The 22244-nt window shown below is 41.8% G+C and overlaps 1 protein-coding gene across 1 annotated transcript in view; it reads left to right on the plus strand.

The window, feature by feature from the left end:
- ngfra (nerve growth factor receptor a (TNFR superfamily, member 16)) overlaps positions 1-18230 on the plus strand; it is a 37441-nt gene extending 19211 nt beyond the window's left edge. Inside the window, exons 4-6 of the mRNA XM_080043532.1 lie at positions 5121-5361; positions 6892-7097; positions 14394-18230. Of these exons, the coding sequence (XP_079899658.1) occupies positions 5121-5361; positions 6892-7097; positions 14394-14446 (500 nt within the window). The 3' untranslated portion in view covers positions 14447-18230. The remainder of the gene's footprint in view (positions 1-5120; positions 5362-6891; positions 7098-14393) is intronic.
- The last annotated feature ends 4014 nt before the right edge of the window (positions 18231-22244 follow it).

Consider the following 22244-nt stretch of genomic DNA (forward strand, 5'->3'; position numbering starts at 1 on the left):
TTCCCATTCTGTCTTGTCTGTCTGAGGGTATTTTTTCTAATGTTGAGGGAGATTTGTTTAGATTTCATATCCCGCTGTGGTTCTCTCTCTTCTACACGTGGTAAGAAAAAGGAAGATATGATTTAGGTGTTTTTCAAATCCCTAAATCCCCAGTTCATATCCAGCTGTCACCAAGTGTCAATGGCATGATATAATGACAGAGACCGAAAGAGACACACGCGTAGGGAGAGAGAGAGAGTGAGAGATAGAGGGACACAGAGAGAGAGAGAGAGAGAGAGAGCTGCAGCATATGTGCTGTGCTGGTATTCTGTGCGGAGGGGTCGATACGAGTCCTGGGATTTCTTCTGCTCGTGCTCAGGTTTCGCTGAATGACCTCTATGAGCACCCACGCTCCACTGCAGGACACACACACAAACACACACACACACACACACACACACACACACACACACACACACACACACACACACACACACGCACACGCACACGCACAAGCTTAGTGTTCTCCAGCTTTCAGACACACAAATATTTTTTATGAGAATCCAAAAATCAATACAGCTAGCTTTGATAGCGGCACACGCACTCCCCTTCTGCCAAGTGCACTTTTAAAAGTCTAAATTTTTCATTAAAACGCCGGACACCGCACATGTGCAAGCTCCCTTTGATCTGAAATTGAAAACACCTCCTGCATCTTTTCACTAAACGTTTCTGCCCCGTCTCCTGGCCACGGCTACGATTTAAAAAAAAACTTTTTCTTAAGAGGTGCTTTTCATTCTCCAGTTGAGAAAATGTGTTGAGTGTCGGTCCTCGGAAAACAAGCGAGGGAGAGATTAAAAAAACAGATAAAGGCGGGCCTCTTTTTCTGTTTATTAGCCCGCTCATCACTGTCCATCCTTCCCACACACACACACACACACACCCCTCCTCCCCCACTATCTCTTCCCACAGTGGCTCTCGAGTGGCCCGGGCTATAGCAGAAGCGGTGGAAGGTGGCCAGTGTGCATTCAGTGCCTTCACCACTGCAGTATAATTACTCCTTGCTAATCAGAGCACTTTACAGCAGCTTCTCTGTTCATCTTGCAAACCCCAACTCTTACTCTCTCTCTCTCCAACACTCTGCCTCTCTGTCTTGCCCTCCCCTAACAGGAGACAAAGCTCTCACTTGAATAATTTTCTAGTACGTGTGTGTGTGTGTGTGTGTGTGTGTGTGTGTGTGTGTTTGCACATTTGATGGATGTGTGCGCGTCGGGGAGTGACATACACAGAGAGGAAGATTGAGATACAGGCCCAGCCCCGGCACAGAGGGGGAGAGTGTTTGGCGGCTGATAAAGAGGTCATTGTGCATGTGTGCCGGGGCCCTGATAGATAGCTGCTCATCTCCACCCTCAACTGCTGGCTGCGCGCCCCGCCAGACGTCAACCTTCACACAAGACCCCAGGGTTAACTTCACCATAAAGACATCGACCATGGATCATAAAAAATTTCCTTTTTCCTTTTTTTTTTTTTGTCCACAACCCGCATATAAACACATCTCCCTTCACACACAGACACATAGACACAGAATCACACAGAATCACACAGACACACACACACACACACACACACACACACACACACACACACACACACACACACACACACACACACACACACACACACACACACACACACACACACACACACACACACACACACACACACACACACACACACACACACACACACAAAAAAAGCCCAAATGAAATTGATAAAGCTCCACCACTGCCTTTAAGCTCCCCTTCAAGTTCCAGCTGAGGTATGCAACCTCTGGAGCCCAAAAGGTTTATGCTCTGACCTCTACAGCCGCTCGTGCTCTCTGCATCACGCCAGAGAAATAAAGAGAAAAAGCAGGGGGCGTTACAATACAGATATTGTCGTAAACTGTACTCAAGCCATAAGCGCTCTCTGTGTTGAGCCTGTGTTATGTGAAGCGGTAGAGTCCCTGGAGAGAGCTGGGATTTAGGCTCGGAAAGAAAGAAGACAATTTACAGCGAGTCCTGAGGTGCGAATGGTGAATATATACAGTACATCTGAATAGAGGGAGCTCCAAATAAAGGCCCCTAATGACAGATGAAGCCTGGTGAGGCAGAGGAAAAGGCTGTAAAGATTGTAGCTCCTCCTTGACAAACTGTTTAAAAGACCTGGACCGTCTGCACACTTTCACTCACTTTCACACCTTCCCGTTCACAATTTATCCTATTTGCGAGCTCGTGTTGCATTGCTAATACCATTAGCCAGAGCTGCATTAGCCGGATGATGGATGGCGGAGCTAAAGGAAACCCGACTGCTACATCCCAGGAAAAGGTCAAGAAACGCATGTAATACAGACACCGCCGTTTCCACTCCCCTCCTTCCTTTTAGACCATATCTGAATCAATAGCGGCGCTTTAAATAGGCCCTCTGCATTATTTCTGTGTTTCTAAGTATGGCTCGCACATGTGCAGTGTTTTGCTGTCCACGAGAGATATTTTTTCTACTGTATATCAGTAAACCGATCCGCCCCACGGGAGGGCAGGAATGCCCCGTCATCACCAAACAGACCAACGTCCAGCACAAGTTTTTTAAAAACATGTCCACATAAGTTGCCCATCAAGGTCCCATCGGACTATTAGAGCCAGTTCTAAATTATGCAACAAATCAATGTGGAGAAACTGGACTATCTGCCATGTCAGTGAAAGTAGGACAAACGTGAAGACAGCATTCTGCCGTGAGGATCTACTGAATTCCTCTTTTTCTCTCTCTCTAACTGTCATTTGACCATATCACTGTCTGTCACACCGATCAGTTCATATCATTATCCTGCCAAAAATCCTCAGTTGAAATATGATGTATGCATCACTAACTCACTTATAGTTATGTTGAGTAATAACAGGTGAATACCATCATCTAAACTTTTACATGCAAAGATTTTTTGGTATTTGTTTAGTGTTTATTTATCCAGGTTTTGCAAAACTCTGTCACCTATAGATTCTTGCTGTAACCCACTTGAGCTGGGCTAAAAGCAATACATGGATTTGCAAGAATAAACCCTCCATTACATGTAACCGTCTTTCTTCGATTTTGACAGACAGTGAGGCCTGTGAACCAGGACGTTGTTTCTGGAAAGACAAACTGCTGTTACATTTTTAAAAAACTAATTTTTCAGTGCTGTGAGCGGCACACATTCGATTTCATTCAGCTCCAGTGAAATGCTGTCGAAGCACTAACATTTAAGAAGTGTATTTCTGTAACCCTGAACGAGTAAAATGAAAAGTATCCACATTGCCAACAATACATGGTAACTAGTTGGCAATCTGATTCACTTATTGTAATAACTTTATTGGGTTCATCCATTGTACTTGGGGGTTAAACACCTTTAAAACAGGACAGTTATAAAGTGAGCCCTGAAGTATTTGCATTAGAACCCAGTCTTTGGCCTTGAAGGAAGCTTTTCGGGGTCTCCACGGGGTTAATCCAGGGAGTGCCTGAATCAAGATAATGAGGAGCAGCCTGAGGTTCAACTGGGAATTACAGGCTCTCATCTCCACAAGGCTGCTGGGCTCAGGGGTTTTTTGGTCTTGGCTGGACAGGCCTCCTCTCTTTGACCTGCTGTACCGTACCCCAAGGGAGGGAATAATCCACTGTTGAAGATGGAGTCAGCCATTCTGGAGATCGCTTGTTTCCAAATCATTTTCTTTTGTCAAAATCAGTGAATATCTCCTCACGATCCGCAACTTTCCATACTGGGTGTGCGCTGAAAAAACTTCCAGTGTTAAAACCTAGCGTATAGGTTCTGTAGGGTATGTAAATAAAGGGCCCCACCATAGCTAGCAGCATGCCAGTTTACAGAGCCTAGGCTGTGTATTAACAATGGATTTTTCTTTAAGCGCACACACAGTACATGCAGTTTGCAGATCGTGAGGAGATATTCTCTAATTTTGACAAAAAAGTTAATGTCTCACTCTCTACAGATTGGCTGAATCCCCCTTTAACTCTCTGAGCTTCTTCTAATCACTGCAGTGTTACTTAACAGAACTCTCCTAAACTGAACCATAATATGACAGGACTGTGGGAGAGATGTGATGGATAGACTGTGTTTTTCAGAACAAGCCATGCCCATCAGAGTGGGCACATTGTGCTTTGCAACATGGGAAATTATACGCTGAATCATTAGCGGAGCTCACAAAGAAAAAGGAAATAGGACAATTTACGAAAATGACTCTCCTCTTCTGGCTATTGCATGTGATAGAAACCAGACCCATCCAGTAGCAAACAGCCGTCCTGCCTTTCCCGAGTGAAGCCTGTTTGCTGAGGCCAAAGTGATGACCTTCCCTAAGCCGCCGACTTTGTTCTAACATGGGTCCACATGAGCCTTAATGTGATGCATTGTGTAGAGTTCACATGTTATGGGGATGTGGTGACAGCAGACCTGGCGTGCAGGGGGACCAGGCCTGGTGTGGGACGGGCTGGTGGGTTACAGACACCCCCCCCCCTCCCTCCCCTGTTGTAGAAGAACATTCCTTTTCTTTCTGCACATGGCAACTCAAGCAGAACCCATCTGTCTATAAGAAACAGCTGCCACATGTGTGTGTGTGTGTGTGTGTGTGTGTGTGTGTGTGTGTGTGTGTGTGTGTGTGTGTGTGTGTGTGTGTGTGTGTGTGTGTGTGTGTGTGTGTGTGTGTGTGTGTGTGTGTGTGTGTGTGTGTGTGTGTGTGCAGTGCATCAGACTTTTGGTTGGGGACGACACCCCGAGCAAACAAGCTCTAGGAGATTAGATAATTATGAAAAAGCTTCTGGTCATGTTAGGATTTCTTTTTTTGATTTCTGGTTTGTCCACCTCTTTGGTCCAGTCGGAAATATCTCAACAACTACCAGATGGTGACTTAAATTTAGCACACTGAATCCTAATTATCCAAATTTTTTTAGCATGAAAAATGAGTTGACGTAACTGGAATTTTGAAAACGACTGCATTTGAAAACATTGAGGAAAAAAAACAAAACAATTGCTGGGACATCAGTAGACTGTTGTTTTATCAGTCTCATCTGCGTATGTTTCTATTCTCACAAATTCTCTTTTCTCTATATTATTTTTCTCCATACAGATCCTAACCTCCCGACGTATTTCGCCCCCACCTCTGACATGGGCCTATATCCACCCTCCTTCACCACTGACTTCCACCTCGACGCTTCCGAGAGCCCGTTGCCCGGAGGAGACACAACCACGTCCAGCGCCGGCTCTCCGCGATTCCTGGGCCACGGGCTCGATGAAAACCTCATCCCAATCTACTGCTCTATCCTAGCAGCAGTGGTGGTGGGCCTGGTTATCTACATTGTTTTCAAGAGGTCAGTTGGTTGTAAAAGGGACAAAATTATGTCAGCACAATTGGGGTTTTAGCACTTCAGCTACAATATGATCTAGGTCAAAGAGATAGTGGTCTAGTGGATAGTGTTGGATAGAGTGACAGAAGTGGCCCCAGGCTAAAAAAAATGGTATTCGTGTTTTGCTGGTGAAAATATTCAGGCGTGTGCCAGCTATGGTGAAAGAGGCTTTGGCCCAGATTGAGTAAATCACTCTATACTACTGTCCCACAAAAAGAAAAAAATAACTACTTAATGCATTACAGAGGTCACACGAACACAACCGCATTAGTGAAGACACGCAAGCACACGTGCAAGCAATCATACAGACAGTGCCGGGCTAAAACTGATCTGAAGCAAGTAAACAAGCTCATTAGAGGCATGATTGTTTGAAAAGTGCCGTCCAGGAGACATTCGAGTGCCGGATTTGTCACGCACACATCTGGCGAGTGCTCCTCATGTACTTATTGTCATGCATAGATATGTATGCAAAGTACGTCCATTTTTCTTCAACACCCAATATTTTATTAGTAAACACTTATGGCGGTGTTAAATGTTCGGCGGCGCTCAATACCTCATGAATATTTTAATCATTGTTTCGTGAGTCACTCCTCTTCTAAAGAGAAGCAGCAGGGGAGAACTGTGAAGCTTTTTTTGTTTCTGGACATTTTATGATTTTTTTATGGATTTCTATTGTTTTTTTTTTCGGCAAATATGCAGCACATATGCTGTTTACAATGCTGATAATTTGCTATTGAAGTTCAAAGACATTTCTGACAGCATAATACCATCATGCAATACAATGCAAATCAACCCCTGCTCATTCTTGAATATGCTCCTGATGGCCTTTTGAACATGTTATTCTAATAGACAGAGGATATGCTTGGATTACATGATGAGTAAAGATCAGATTGTGATTTCATTCTATTAAAAGCCTGTTTTGCCGCTTAATTAACTGTATTTTCACCATTCCAACTTTTAAATGTCAAAAAAAGTTTGGCAAATATGGAGCTATCTCTGCTAAAGTTGGCCAGGTTTTTTTATTAGTGTTAACCTCAACTGTTACCTTAATATTTGACAACAAACAATACTAGCCTCCACATAGCATGAAAATACTACACGGAGTGGATGGAAATAGTTAAGAGGGCTTTTTTTTAACGTCTTGTAACTTTTCTTATTGCAACTACACAAACTCCGAAATATCCAACAACTGTGATCACTTCTCAGTTATTGCTTCAGATAGTGAATGCCGCAATGGAAAGCAGCGAGTCATCGTTCACGGACACAGAGACCCGCCTCTTTATAGTGTTCTGTGTCCTGAATGGATAAAAACTAGCGGGGTACTCGAAATTGTATCTGGCAATTACTGCAAAGCTGAATGACTGGGAGACCTGTGGTATGAACTACGTATACTGTTTAAGTGATTGCTGGATATAGACGGATTTAACACGTATATTAACAAAACCATATCGCTTACTTCCCCTTTAACTCTGGCATTTACCAAATGTTCCATAGGTGGAATAGCTGCAAGCAGAACAAGCAGGCGGCTAATGTCCGCGCGGCCACAAACAACCAGATGGTGACGCCGGAGGGAGAGAAGCTGCACAGTGACAGTGGCATCTCGGTGGACAGTCAGAGTCTGCAGGAGCAGCAGCAGCAGCAGCACGCCCAGGCTGACGTCCAGGCTCTGCCCTCACGCTCACACACACAGGAACAGATAGGTACGACTGGAAAATACCGACTGTATGAGCTACATCTGTACAGTCTGATGCAATCCCATACAGCTGTTCTGCCATACTTGTATGAATCCTGTACTGTAATGTTCAATTTGTAGTGGACATGGAGGTGATAATTTAAATTAGCTGAATTATACTGCTGGACAGCAAAATAGTAAGAGGTTTTTATTGGTGTTAATTGAAAGACAAGATTTATAGAAAAAGACCAAATATGATGCCCAGTATACGTAACCAGTAACCGCTTTTGATTATGACCTCAGAAATTCAAACTATAATTGAATTAAGACATTTTCGAAATGTCACCAACGACTGTACAGTATGAGCTTTGTTAGGACAGATGTTATGGCAGGGCTATTATATTGGATTGCATCATATTGCACTGAACTGAGTTTAAATCGACTTCGGAAAAATATTGTTATCAATATTGTGATATGAATTTCAGTCAAATTGCCTGGTCCCAATACGAATGAACTAAATCCACCAAAGGTGTGTCTACATATCTGCATCTCATATCTGTAGAATATAGAAGATAACAGGGCCTCACCCCATAACTTCATAAATTCATCGCAGAAGCTCAAACTTTATGTAACGATCTCATCCAAGTCTAAATTCCTTCTTCACACCGCGGTACTGTAGCTGCCAAAAAAAGGTTCTTATCGATTACATCATGTTACTATACACCAACATATGTGGTGAATTATCCAGTTGTGTGCAAGACCTTTCCCTGTGAGAAAAGGAACTTTTTTTGTGTATTTATTTGGATCAAAAACAATATATCACCTAGCAGCTGGACTTCAACCAACTGTAGCTGCCAAGAGCAAATTGGTGAGACCAAAGTTTACATGCACACATGATGTATTTGACTCCAGGAGATTACGATTGTTACATGAATGTGATTCGTATTGAAGATTGGACAGATTTTGCTTCAAATATTTCTCCATACATTTGGCTGTATTCCTCCTCATTACAATTGCCACCTATAGGAGGCAAAAATAGTCAGCGTTGAAAGATGTTTGACAGAGTTTCCGTCTCAGTTTACAGTAAATATAATAATTTGCGATGCATAAGGGGAAGCCCGTAACGGCATATGTTTGATCTATATTTACCTTTACCTTACTACTCCTCTATATCTATATTTGTCTGTCTTTGACTCAGAGTATTTTGTGTATGCCTATACGGACGTATAGTCTTGCAAGCCAGACAAAATCTAAAAGGTTCTGGGAGATTAACTCAGTTGATCATGTCCGGCTTAGAGGGATAAAACCAACATTATGCACTTATGCACTACTAATCTATTATAAAGCAATTTGCCACGTGCTTAATTTAACTTTCAGCACAGCGCAGTGAGATTGAGAAACAATTCAGTTTGATAGCTTCATGCAGTTATACTTGCTACATGAAGATGTCTCAAGGAAACAAAATAAATATGTAGTTTATGCAATTACACTCTTGTAATTAGTCATATTTGTATATATACTATACTGTATATATGAGGAGAAAATAAGGGCTGTTAGAATTTTAAATTTTTTCCATCATCAACAAATCCTTTGAAAAGACCAAAACCACAAATACGGTAATCTCTCACTATCAAGCCCACTGGGTTCTATTTAAGGGGTACATCTTTCAAAATGGGTCACACATACTGTAAACAGTTTCTTAAATGGGCTTGGGTTTTTAATGATAATTATATAATGATAATGATATTGATAAGGAAAGCACCCGCATCGTAATATAAACTGTAGCAACGAAAAGTGTCAAGTTGATTATTTGAATATTTATTCATTTATTTCATCATCATCATCTTCAACCGCTTATCCGAAATCGGGTCGCGGGGGCAGCAGTTTGAGTAGGGAGCCCCAAACTTCTCTAATTTATTTCAGACCTACTATAATCCCTCAAAATACGCTGGTATACTTACTTTAAATCTTTTAGTGATAAAGATGTGTGATAAAGGGATTTCCCTCACAGCCCAAAACTAGGCTCGCTTGGTGCATTCTAGGCAATCTGCACAGAGTGTCTGCAAAAAGAGGATAACCTTTTAAACAGCTTGGAGAATAGAAGCAAGTGCTGCACAACTGAGGTGTGACCTCTGTAGAGCAGTCTTCCATTCCTGCAATACTGAAATAGCACTTAGATTAAAGAGATGAAACCGGCATTCTTCACTCGATCTATACTCATAAACCTGAGAGCCTTTTTACCTGAAGAAGTCTGAAGTTCAGTCACAATCTCGTTATTTATTCAGTCATTCATGCTTCTCTGCTAGACTTTCTCTCCAAGGACCTTGTTACATTTCTTTCCTAGAGTGTTATTGTGAATTTTAGTAAATCCCCCACAAAAAAAAACTATTGTAAAAGGGATATAATGTGCTAACAAGCCAAACAGCTGATAAACCCTCCCTGTAACGATCCCCACTGTGGTGTCTCTTCTGGGATAGCCATTACATTCTAATGAGGCTCAGGGAAAGCTTAGTTTGTTGTTGTGTTTCGTTTGCAACCCCCCCCCCCCTCCTCCCTTTCCATTCTTACACTCAACAAATGCCCATGCTGCATGTTGAAGAAAAGAAGGAATTTCTTTTGGGGTATATACCAGCTCTGGGATTGGTTCACTGAGAATATGACTTCCCCTTTTAACCCTGTTGCATCTTTAAGCGATTGGCTCATTAGCAGGTGTTACGAGATGGGACGCAGGCCTGCTCAAACTGTCACTGCCGTAGCCTACTAAATCTGATCCAGGATCAGTGTTTAGCACGTGCTAATCGGGGTTAGCACCATCTGAGGGCTCCGGAACCATTACAAAAAGAGGTCAGCGAATGCTCTCGTGATGCGGGTCGTTGCTTCTTCTACAAAACAACTGTTAAAATGCACGGGAGGTTGAGACTATGCACAATAAATCCACGATAATCGCAGGGGGTTTCCCGTTCCCAACGAACCATATTTTACTGGCAGCTAAAATAATGGGAACACCTACAGACCGAAAAGTCAAATGAGGCTCTTAAAAGTTAGAAGTAGAGCAATGAAAATGCCCTGCGTTTTTACTGACAACATGGTTTTCCCTGCTTGAGTTACTGGTGAGGGGTGAGAGCTCCACATGTAGGGTACTCTGCCCCATTTTTGTGGACTGCTCATCACCATTAAAAAGAATTGTGCAGCTAATGTAATGTCATTAATAGAGAGTGGATGATTCATGATTAGTGGTCTTTTCTCACACATTATGGAGTTTCGATAAAACTTCTCCGTGTGGTATTACTTTGACCATCATTGGAAAATAACAACCTTAGACATGCAGGCAATATCAATTCTCCCTCTTCATTTAAAGTTGATAGTTCGAGCCACATGAACTAACACCAGGAAGTATGCAACTAAAATTCCCTGTTTTGCATTTCTAAGGCATTTGAAGAGTGGTGAAGTCTGGGATTTAGGAAGTAGGATTTTGTACTATGACCTTAGGTAACGTTATGCAGCGATATGAACACACTTCCAATAAAAAGGGTTGGAGGCAAAGAGTTCGCCTTTAAAATTATTTTGGACATGGAGATAAAGCAAAATCATTATATTATATTAATTAATACATTATATTTATTCAATTTAACACTCAAACTGGATTTTTCATGGTTTGTGTGGGAATCGTTTGATTGACAGTGACCTGACACCAAATGTAATTAGTCTGATTTAAACGTCAGTCAATCCTGATTGGTTCAACTTCACAGAAGTTCTATGAGACCGTAAATTGCCTACTAAACTTTGCCAACTTACATCCAAATGAAACCATAAATCTCTGTATTGAAATATACCAAACTGTTCTTACTTGTCGCAAAATATACTGTGCTCATGTTGGTTTCCCATCACTAATTGTAGCAGCTAATTGAAAAGTAAGAATGGTCGGTGCTGTGGAAGGTATGAGGATTTGTCCAGGGGGCCATTGACTCATAAACTGTCATAAAATTTAGAGTTGAAGTTTAAAAAAGTAATAAAATACATTTTGAGATGACCCACTTCCCCCTGCAACAAATCGAAAATAGCAAACTGATTAAGAAGTTATACATTTTCTTTTCAAATCAGCAAAACAATCCAAATGTCTTCTAAATTTTTCTCAGGAGTCCCTGTGACTAACATAAAACCATCTCAAAATCAATCCCAATCAGCATTTTGGAAACCTTTATTGTGGCTTAGGGTCCAGTCAAGATTGCCTGAATACACTGATTAAAAAAAGAAAAAAAGAAGTATTAAACAAATCTTTGCTACGATTGGGGAGTTCAAGTTCCCAGAACACATTGAACTGGTTCAGTGAAAGACAGGTTGTATTGATTGTTGGAATGGGGTTTCACTCACTTCAAAACCTTGGACAGCCATGTGGCCATATTATTATCCAAGCTGCTTTCCGAAACGAGGTGCAGTGCCTGTTCAGAATCAGCTGCACTGAGGTAGAATAATTGTACATCTGCAAGCCACTGTGTGTATACTGTACTGTACTGAACTTGTGTGCATTGAAGACGGCTTTGCACTGGCCAGCATCAGTCTCCTCCGCTCTCTGTCACTGCCAATGCCTTTAGAGTGTGTTTATACAGGAAGGAAGAGAGAGAGAGGAGTGCTATGCACTGTGGCCGTCACTGGATAGAATCTATGTGGATACAAAAAGTGAACGAGGAGGCAGGGTGTTGCAATCCAAGTGTATTTTACAACAGGGGGAAATACGTGGAAAAGGATGGGTTTGTAGGAAGGGGGAAATGAATGAAAACCTAGAGAGGGTATGACGTTATAAGTCCACAAAAGCATCCCCCCTTTCGCCCTCTTCTAAAGTTTTAAAATAAACCCTCTTGTACAACACTTCCCTGGCACAAGGAGGCATTTATAAAGGCGAGAATACATCCACCGTACTCGGGGGTCCACTCAGGAACGCCTCTGCATACCCGGCCCGTCTCCATGGCTCCCTCTCAATTGACAACAGGTTAAGAGGTTTGTGGGAAAAGAGGGCATTTGTCTCCCGTCCTCATCCGCCTAATGATTTCACTTTAACAGGTTGGGATGAGTGAGTGACACCACAGGGCCCCCTGCAGGGACAAGTGGGATTACCAGGAGCTTTTCTCTTATGGATTAAAGGTTCTTCTAACTGGAGCCACAAATCAAAAGTAAAAACAAGAGTCAAATAATATGTCTGGTTTATTTTAAGTCAGGTGATTGTAAATTGTGATGATTGCCACGGTTCTAGATAGAAATAAAGCTGGCCTTTTCAAGGTGGAGTCAGCGATCCTGGAAAATGCTCGTTGTCCAATTCACTTTTTGTAAAAATCTGTGAATATCTCCTCACGATCTGCTACCTGTCTGTACTGTGTGTGCGCGGACAAAACAAATCCAGTGTTAATACACAGCTTAGGCTCTGTTAATTGGGGATGTTGCTAGCTACGGTGGCCCCCTATTTGTTTACACACCCTTCATTTACATACCCGTGTAGTCTAGTCTAGGCTGTGTATTACAGGTCCCATATTATGCAAAATGCACTTTTTCAATGTTTTTGAACATAAATATGGGTCCACGGTGGTCCTAGAGACTGCCAAGTATCAAAGAAAAGAAAACTCTCTCCTTTTCTCACTCTCCCCCTTTCTGAAAACCTCCACCCCTCCCCCCAATATACTCCAGTCAGAATTCTCTCAGTTTCTGACGTCAAAAACGGGAAAGCCACCTGCCCCCACATTAGTAACCAGAAACTTCCACTGTGCAGTAGTCTATGATAACCCCACCCCCCTATTTCTTATTTGTCCACGGTCCCGAGATCCTCTGGAAAAATATTCCTTCACCGCCATGTTGTTTTCCCCGCTTAGCGACAAGATGCCTGTAGTACGCAAAGCATGCTGAATGTTGCATAAACCAACACAGAAGCTGTTTGCTCATAATCCACTAATTTATCTTAACCACAGCAGTCAAATGCCTCGTTTTTAATAACACAACGGATAGGAAGCTACTTGTGATTTTTTTAAACGGTGAAACTAAAATAAATGTTTTATTGGTATTTTTGCCTGACTGGTGTATAGCTATTAGCTTCGGGACAAGCAGGCAGCTTTTGCTCATAATAACCTATTTATATTCCCCACAGCAGTCTAGCAATGCCTCGTTTTTAGCAAGACAAAGGATTGGAAGCTAATAATGTAGAAGTCAAACTTTGAAACCAATGTTTTCACTGATTTAAGTGTTATTTTTAGCCGTTAGCCCCGAGTAGCTTCGCAGTAGCCTCCATCTTTTGCTGCATTTTGATTGTGAACATGCTGTTTCCATTAGCTTGTGGCTGTCAGTGCATCTGTATGAACATAGTCTTTCATGTAGACAAGGATCGGTCATGTCAAACCGTTCAAAGTGGGGCTGAGCTCCTGCGTTACTAGCACTAGACATGGTTCTTCTCACGGGTAAACGTAACCGTGGTAACAGGCACGGCAAAGACAGTGGGAAGGGCTATGAACGACCTATGGACAGAGGGCGAGGCCAATGGCTTCGCTTCTGGACAGGGGTGGGGGGAGCTCATAGATGGTATAAAACGAGGGGAGCTGCAGCTCGTTTTCAAAAATAGGCCATCCTGAGATTAGCTGAAAATCAGGGTATAGAGGCATACTACAATAAATGATCTGAAAGTTTTTTTTTCAGCAAACAACTAAAGAAAAACGTATTAGGGACCTCTAAGACCTTATAATATTGACAGAAAAGTGTATAAGATGAGACCTTTAACAACAGATTTTCTTTCAGCTCGTTGACAGGTAGTTGATCATGAAGAGATATCTAGTGATTTTGACAACAAGTATTCTTCTGAATCACTATATCCACCTTTACTTTTACTATAAACATTACCAAAGTACCAGAGCAGACTAGCCAAACATTAATGAACAAATTAAATCAAAGATTATCCATTAACGTTCACATTGATTCTTCAACAAATCATAATTCCAATAAGTAGAAAGAAACTGCTACTGATACTGAAGGCTATTCAAAAGACAAATGGGAAACACCTACACAATCTACATTAATTGACATACCTGAATATTATAACATTTTCCATGCAGAATCTCTTGTGGTGGTAGGAAGTTATAATCTTTGTGGGGGCAGGGATTCTAATTCTAACACAAATCAGGAACTAATCAAGGTGCACTTAATCAAAAGTCTTGCCACGAAAGGTTCACCATTTAGAACTGATTTAAATATCACCACCAATCACCTATGTCTTCTGCCACAACGTGACATATTTCTTAGATTTTTCTCTCAATCTCTCTCTCAATCTCTCTCTCTCTCTTTCCTTCTACAGTGGTGAGGGTGGATGGTGGACCCCAGCCCGACACGACTCCCCATGAAGTTTGAAGAGAAGGCGTCAGAGCTAAAGAGACAGGGAGAGGGGGACTTGGGACTTGAACCGTGGACCAAGAAAAGCCACATGGGAATGTAAAAGTGACTGACTGATTTAGAATCTAAAGTGGCCCACAGAAGAAAAAAGACTTTGACATGTATGGAATGGACCTCCCGTGCAGCACCTTGGGCCACAGTCTGACTCTTCATCCCTGCATAATAATTTAGAATCCAAATGTATCCATCAGTGTGCCTGCCTGGACACGACTTCAATGGCAATATCAACCACTATCTGTACCAACCGATGTCACTGCAGATACATAATCATCGATATATAAGCCAGTTCCACTTCGTATTAACTGACTATCCCAGTAGATAATATTGACATATTTCTTATACTAACTGCCAACTTGGCCTCCTCTGCCCCCTTTTTTCTGACCTTGGCATCCCCTCCCTTACCCCATGTCATTCCACAATCACTAGCCATGAAATGTATGTGCCTGTAAGGTAAATAGGCAGAACAGGTTTGCCATTATCTCCTTTCCTTTCTTTTCTTCCCCGGCATCAAAGAGACATTGTTCACACTCTCAGATAATCCTCTGTCTCTCCATTAGACTCCCGCCGCCATCGGTCGTACAAAAACACAGCGGGGGATCCGTGAGTCAATGGCGCAACTTTTCTTCTGAAGTTTCTCATCCATTTTTTATCATTTAACCACAGATGCATTTCATAGCATGTTGTCTTATAGATATGTTTGCGTAATTTTTTGATATTGAACTCACCGGCTGATGCAAGTGACTCACATTTCGGGGAAAAAAAAAAGGTCATTTTGCTGTGTAGCCCCGTGTGTGTGCTGTAAATCGACAATAGAGAAGCTGACATAGACCCTGGCCTTCACAGCACCCGAGGGGATTGTGTTGCAGTGATTTCATGCTTATAATGTAACACACCCCAAATGTGTGTCTCCTGTTTGTGGTGCATTACTTTCATTTTGTAGTTTGAGTTACCACGGCTGACACAGCATGGTGCCTTCACGGTCCTCTCAACAGAACTGTAAATGAGCAACATGAGACAAATAGCTTTGGGCCTAGTGGAGGTCTGCTGACTCACTGCCATGAGTTGACACTTCTGATGGAGAAACTGTGTTGTCAGTACACACTGACCCAGTATTAGACACTTAAAGCTATAATGCGTAGCTTTTTCATATAAATGAGTGTCGGTTACATTCAAGCCATCGCGAAATGAGTTGACACAAAAGTCGATTAAGCCTATCAGCTCCACAAAACTCTCACTGTATTTCTCAGTATGGCAGTGCTTTACCAACTGTGTGTCAAACTCACGGACCCCACCACCCTCTAGTCTACATAGTCACTCTTACAGTCTTGCGTACAGCTCTGTCTGAGGCTGATAAACAGCGTCGAGGAGCTAATGCACTGGCAGCGTTGCTCACATCAACACGGGGCCCATTATAGAGACATTCTGACAGGCAGGTAGTAATTACCTCAGGGTTTTCAGCTCCATTTAACCCTCTGCTCTCATGGGCTAAGCCACTTCTCTTGGGGGATTAACGCTGCGGACATACAGAGGGGCGACACAGCTTTCTCTGGAGCCTCAACGTGACATTACAGATCCCTTATCCAAGTCCGAGGCCACTGACATTTTACAGTCTTGCCATGGTGATATAAAAGCACTTAGTAGCAGGGCTAGTTGGTACTGTAAGTAACACAGAATCACTTTTATGTTGTCCCCCCCCCTACTGCTTGCAGTTACTGTAGAAGCAGTTGACATACAGTAGATATGTCTTTTGAAAGACTGGAGCTGAGCTTGACTGCATTGCTTCAGCATTGATTCCTACAGGGGCACGTTCTTTACTACTCAGGGTCCCTCTTGTTGTGGTATGATGACAAAAAAACTAGCAAGAGATCCGTAGTCAAGGATTTCTGTAAACAATCTGTAGATGTATGATAGAGTAGGTAGGTAGACAGGTATGGAATAAAAGTAGCTATTAGGCTATGTTGAAAAAAGTAACATGGAGAAAGATACGGGTCGATATGTGCGTTAGTTTATGATTAATAATAGTTTGACATTTCGGAAAACACACTTAAATTTAACTTTATTGCAGAGTCTTAGAAGTGAAGATTGGTACCACTTCTATATCCGAGGAGTATAAGTTCAAATGTACCGCCAGCAGCTGACTAGCTTAGCTTATAGCATAAAGTCTAGTAACAGCTAGCCTGATTCTGTGTAAAACACAACACATTGGGGTTGGCCATATGTCGCACTATGACACTCTGGACATGTGGTTACCATTTTCTCATGTAACTCTTCCGAAAAAAAAGTAAGTAAGTGTACAACCTTAAACTTTAAAGGCAGTTCAACGTGTGTTCTACTTATCAGCAGAGCTTGTAGAGCTTAGCGCACAATCAATAGATAAGAAATGTCACGGTCCACGGAGGCAGATAAAGTCAGTCATTGCATCCTGTGTGCCGCTCAATGGATTGGTCTAACGGTCGCCAACATTTCAAGACAATACAACTTTTATTTCTGGTCTCTTCACGTGTGATTCATCCTGTATCACGACAGCACTATGAATGGAACCAAAATGAACAGGAAAAAAAAACGCTGCTGTACTTCACTCACACACTCGTCACAGCTGATGTGGTGGGCATGTGGTGTGGACATGTGACCGCACACGCAGAGCAGATTCAGTTTCCTCCATTGAGAGAGCCGGGCGTGATTCATCCTGATACCGGCTGTGGCAGTGACATTAACAACAGACGCTGCTACAGAGTGAGAGACAAAGCTGTTGATTGAGAGAGAGAGAGAGAAACTCCCCCTTAGGCCCAATCAGCCTTCCAGCAGCGCAATCATCAATCCTCAACCAACGTATTCTCTTTGAGACGTGAGACACTTAATCTAAGAATGTATACGACCTGAATACTTACAGAAATATGCAACACACACTCAAATATATGGTTTTAATCTCCCCTCATACGCCTCTGTTTGTCTTTAAATTTGTCCTTGTTGGTTTATATTATGAATAGTATTACACTTTTTGGAAATCAATATTTTTTCTAACGGATATGTTATTTTGTAGCACTTATTAGATGTACTATGAATGCACTCAAAGAGTGAACCACAGTTCAAGTGCCTGTGTACAGTGTCAGGTGTCTTTTACGTTAAGAAGTTTGACTGTATTTTCTTTGCGATTTTTCCACTTATTTCTATGATTTCTTGTGCCTTTTCTTTGGTGATTTGAGAACAAATATTTTTTTTCTTTTTTAAGTGAACAGAAGTTGATCTACGGAGACTCAAGCTAAACTGTAAAAAACCTAGCACCGATATAGAGAGACGTACAGTACAAACAGGTTGCTAATGAACACATTCTGTATGTTAACATGCTATAAATAGCCTACTGTCAACTAATGGGGTCTTATAGCATTACTGAAGCAAATGTACATGCCACCCAGGACTTCCGATCCAAAACTCACACATGCCATTAGTAAATAGAAATCAGCTCTACTGTGCAGAAGTTTTGGGTGTGTAGTAAGTTACATTATGGACCTACATTTCAAAGGCGATAGGACGGCATGCCATAACTTGAAATCTACGTGGAGGTTCACTGTTATTCTCCGTGATAGAAGAAGCTCCTGAAGAAGCTGAATGTGTCACCTGTACTTACCTACTAATGTAAAATGCATTGTGTAAATGTGAATTTCTTAGAGTTGATACAAGATACAAAAACACACCATAAAATGTAAAAAAAAAAAAAAAAAAGCAAGAATGTGTGCAAAGGATAATGAACGTCTATAATACAATAAACAGAGATGTCATTGCATTATGTGTCCAGTTTGGCTATGTTTACATGAACATAGAAATCAGATTCAGTGTTAAAATCATGGTTTTTCTTTCTGCAAATATGCTTATTTTACTTTCTTGCTGAAGGATGTTGTTAGCTATATGGACATAGGCTATAGTCATTCCCCCCCCTCCCCCCCTTTTCCAGTCATTATGCTGAGCTAGATCGTCATATTTTAATCTTTTCCAATTCTCTGCCAAAATATTCTTCTAAGGTTTAGTAGCAACTCATGCATACATCATAAGAGGGTTAAAGAAACCCCAGTGAGCTCACACTTGGGTAGAGAAATATTTTAAATTATTCAAACTATTCCCAAAGTAGACCTCAAAAATGTCAGCTGGCATGTTACACAGACTCAGAGTTAGGCTAATGAAATGCACTTTTAGTAGTTCTAACCCCCATATTTTCAAAAACACCCAAAAACGTTTGTAAAAAAAAGGCCTGGAGCGCATAAGAATAAAAATGGTGAAACCAGAAAGTATGGAGTGGTGGACCAGCAGCCAAACCACAGTCAAAAGCAGGACCATATGTGTGTGTGTGTGTGTGTTGCGTGCATGTGTGTGTCTATCACCTTAAACATTCTGGGGTCCGGCTGGGTTTTTCTTCCTGCTTTGTGTCAAGAGATGTATCTGTAGTGATAAATCCTCCACAGAAATCGAATGGACGTAAGAGGTTAAAAGTCACCAAAGACCATAGGAATGGGTGTTAGTTCTTGGGGAAAAAAACACCACAGTTTTAACAACAGCACTTCGGTTTTTACTGACCAATTTTCGTAGTCAAGTGCGTCTGAGAGAACATGCAAAAAAGAAGCAGTTTGAAATGTTATTGTGCAACTGTTTTCTCCCTTTTCTTGACTGGTTTCTATATAAGGGACCCGAATGCAGCAACTGAGATGGGGGTGACAGATAGCCTGCAGAATTTTAATTTGATCAGCAGGGAGCACTTATATGGAGACACTAATCAAACTACGTTTTTCCCTTCTGTCAAGAGTAATCAAGAATGCAAGTCAGCTGAAATGGCAGAAAAAAAAACAAGTCTTGAATAGATAAAAAGAAAAGAGACATGCCCATTGTAGGAAAAGCAAAGACTTTTAAAATATGCTTGGGGCGATAAAACTCGAACACGACTCAGAGAAACGTCACAAGATGAATATCTGTGATGTGCTGTTAACAAATGCTTTGATTAGAAATGTGAAGAAGAAAAAATGCAAAAGTCTGGGTTACATTAACTAATCTAAACATTGCCAAGAGGGTTGAGAGCCTCCATCACCTCCGGCTGCACTTTGACAATGTGCACACATTGCTGATGGTTTTACAACCCAAAGACGTAAACACAGGAAGCTATGTTTAAAGAAATTCTCCCTCAGACACCTATCATTTGAGTGTCAAATACTCACCTCTAGTAGGTTTTAAATGGTGGCTCTAAAAAGTTAAAAGAAGAGGCCATAAAAAAACAGCATCATTATGAAAAGAAAAAAAGCCTGACATTACTGTGTTTATGTTCACCTGACAATGCTCTTCTCTGGATGTGCAAAGACTGCAGTCCATATATTTACTGATCAGATTGAAAGACATCACACAACTATTTTCTCAGGGCTATAACCTTTGTTCGCCAAACCTTTTTCAGCTATCTTGCTTTCATCAGGGAGTTGTCCGAGCCTTTCTCCAGTTTCTACCATATACAGTCTGTTGATAAGTCATGATGTGACCTATAAAACTATTTTCAAACACCACACTTTTACCCATCATTAAAACAATGTAAGACCAGCATTTCCATAAAAAAAGCAATACAAAGCTAAATAGCTTCTTCTGTTTGGGCAGTGTCTCTGTAGTGAGAAATTAGCACCAATTCCAAAATTGCAAATTCACATTGACAACTTCTGAATAGCAATCTTAATGCATATGGCGCCGTAATTAGTTCTTCTCCTTCATTTTTATCTTTAACATAAGTGACAAAAGCGCTAAGGGAGACACAGCGGGATTTATGGGAAATCTGGCTCTCATTTTTAAAACACGAAACACTACATGCCACACCTCGAACTCAGAGATCCCCAGTACACACACACAACAACCACCACACCAGGTTGGAGTGAAATCAAAACGCTGAAACACACATATGTACAGTAAACATCTGTGCACAATGTGAGGAGACGTCCTGCAGGAGGATATTTTCGGAAGATGGCGTCTTTCCACAGCGCAAAGGAAGGAGCGAATCAGCGAAAGTCTTTCAGTGTGCTCCAAATGTTTGAACTCCTCGTTGTGATGTCGTAACACCTGACAAATAAATAATCAAGACGTGGAGGAATGATGAAACAGTGCTCACCAACACACACACACACACACACACACACACACACACACACACACACACACACACACACACACACACACACACACACACACACACACACACACACACACACACACACACACACACACACACACACACACACACACACACACACCAGCTGCTGAACAAACTGGAAACATGAGGCAATTTATTCTACAGAAATCACTATTGTGTTTGTGTTCCTGTTTAACCAGTGTTTTCATACAGCCCTCTGCCTTGCTGCGGGCCTGGATACCAGCTCCGGATCATGTGTAGGGGGCACATGAGGAAGCCATCCGGCACAGCAGCAGTTAAAGCTAGTACACAACTTCCATGAGGAATTCTGAGTAATTAGAAAATCACTGTCGGCCCAACTATGAGTTAAGCCTTCGGTGATCGTGCATGGATTCTATTCTTTCGGCTGTATGTCCAGGTTTTTTCCTCAGCAGCAGAGACAACAACTGAAACATTTATTGGGCGCTCCTTGGGATTGTTCTGAGCACCTGCGCCAGTGTCAGGGGGTTGACACTATAGTTTATAAATGCTGCAATATTGAGAAAAAGAGAGAGAGCTTTGTGGATCTGATCGGCTTAATCAAATTTGTGTCAACTCATATTGCAATGGCTTGAATGTAACCAACATTTATTCATATGAAAAAGTTACGCACTATAGCTTTAACACATAGGCCAATACCCTAATCCACCACATCTGCCAGCATCCCACGTCGAGCACCGGGTCCCAACTCACTTGGTTTTATGTGTAAAGACGGAGGAGCAAGGGTGAAAAAAATGGTTGAACCGGAGCTGTAAAAATAAGAAGCAGTATAGACTTGATGTGAGTGATGACGGCCAGCTGTGGGAGCCCCATCCTGTAACACCTCACTCTGGTGGGTAACCGGCCCACCAAGTCAAACACACCCAACCGCAAACCCTCATCAGCCAGACTAGTTTTAATCTATCACGTTACACTTGTCACTCAGGGACGTCTAGGGCACCTTAGCTGGAAACTAAATTATAACGAAGACAAAAGAGTGTTTCGTCTCTGTCTTGAAATACAAACCTCAAGGTATCACACAGTGCCACCACCACATACATCTCGTGCCTTGTACAAAACCATAAATCAAATCCATATGTATACAGACCTCAACTACTGTTTACACCTTTGCAATAGAAAATGTAAACATATAGTCAGGTTCACTGTATAAAGTTGCGGTTCTAATGACAGGTAATCAACCGGACAAATTACTTCTCAAAATAAACTTTTTTTCCCAGCTTAGTTAAGTTATTCCTATATGGGTTCCTCTCTATTTTAAGATTCACAAAAAGAAAAACCTCAAATATTCCTCTGTTCGCGGCGGATTTTCATGCCTGGGTCTAGTTTGCTTATTTCCTGTTATGCTACAAAGTAATGTGGACAACATAGTTGGCTAATGAAACGTTAGAGTGAGACTCAGTGGGATTGGGTCTGCCCACATCCATAACTTCACTTGTCGCTTCGCATCAAGACAGAGATGAACTATTGGAGGGCAGAGTTAGCTTTTATTTTCTCTTTTCTCTGTTCAACTTCAAAGAGACAGAAAAGGAAAATGGGACCTTCAGTGTAATATATGCTCCTACACAGTTGACT

The sequence above is a fragment of the Ammodytes marinus genome, assembly GCF_949987685.1.
Source record: "Ammodytes marinus genome assembly, chromosome: 16".
In the NCBI taxonomy this organism is placed as follows: Eukaryota; Metazoa; Chordata; class Actinopteri; order Uranoscopiformes; family Ammodytidae; genus Ammodytes; species Ammodytes marinus.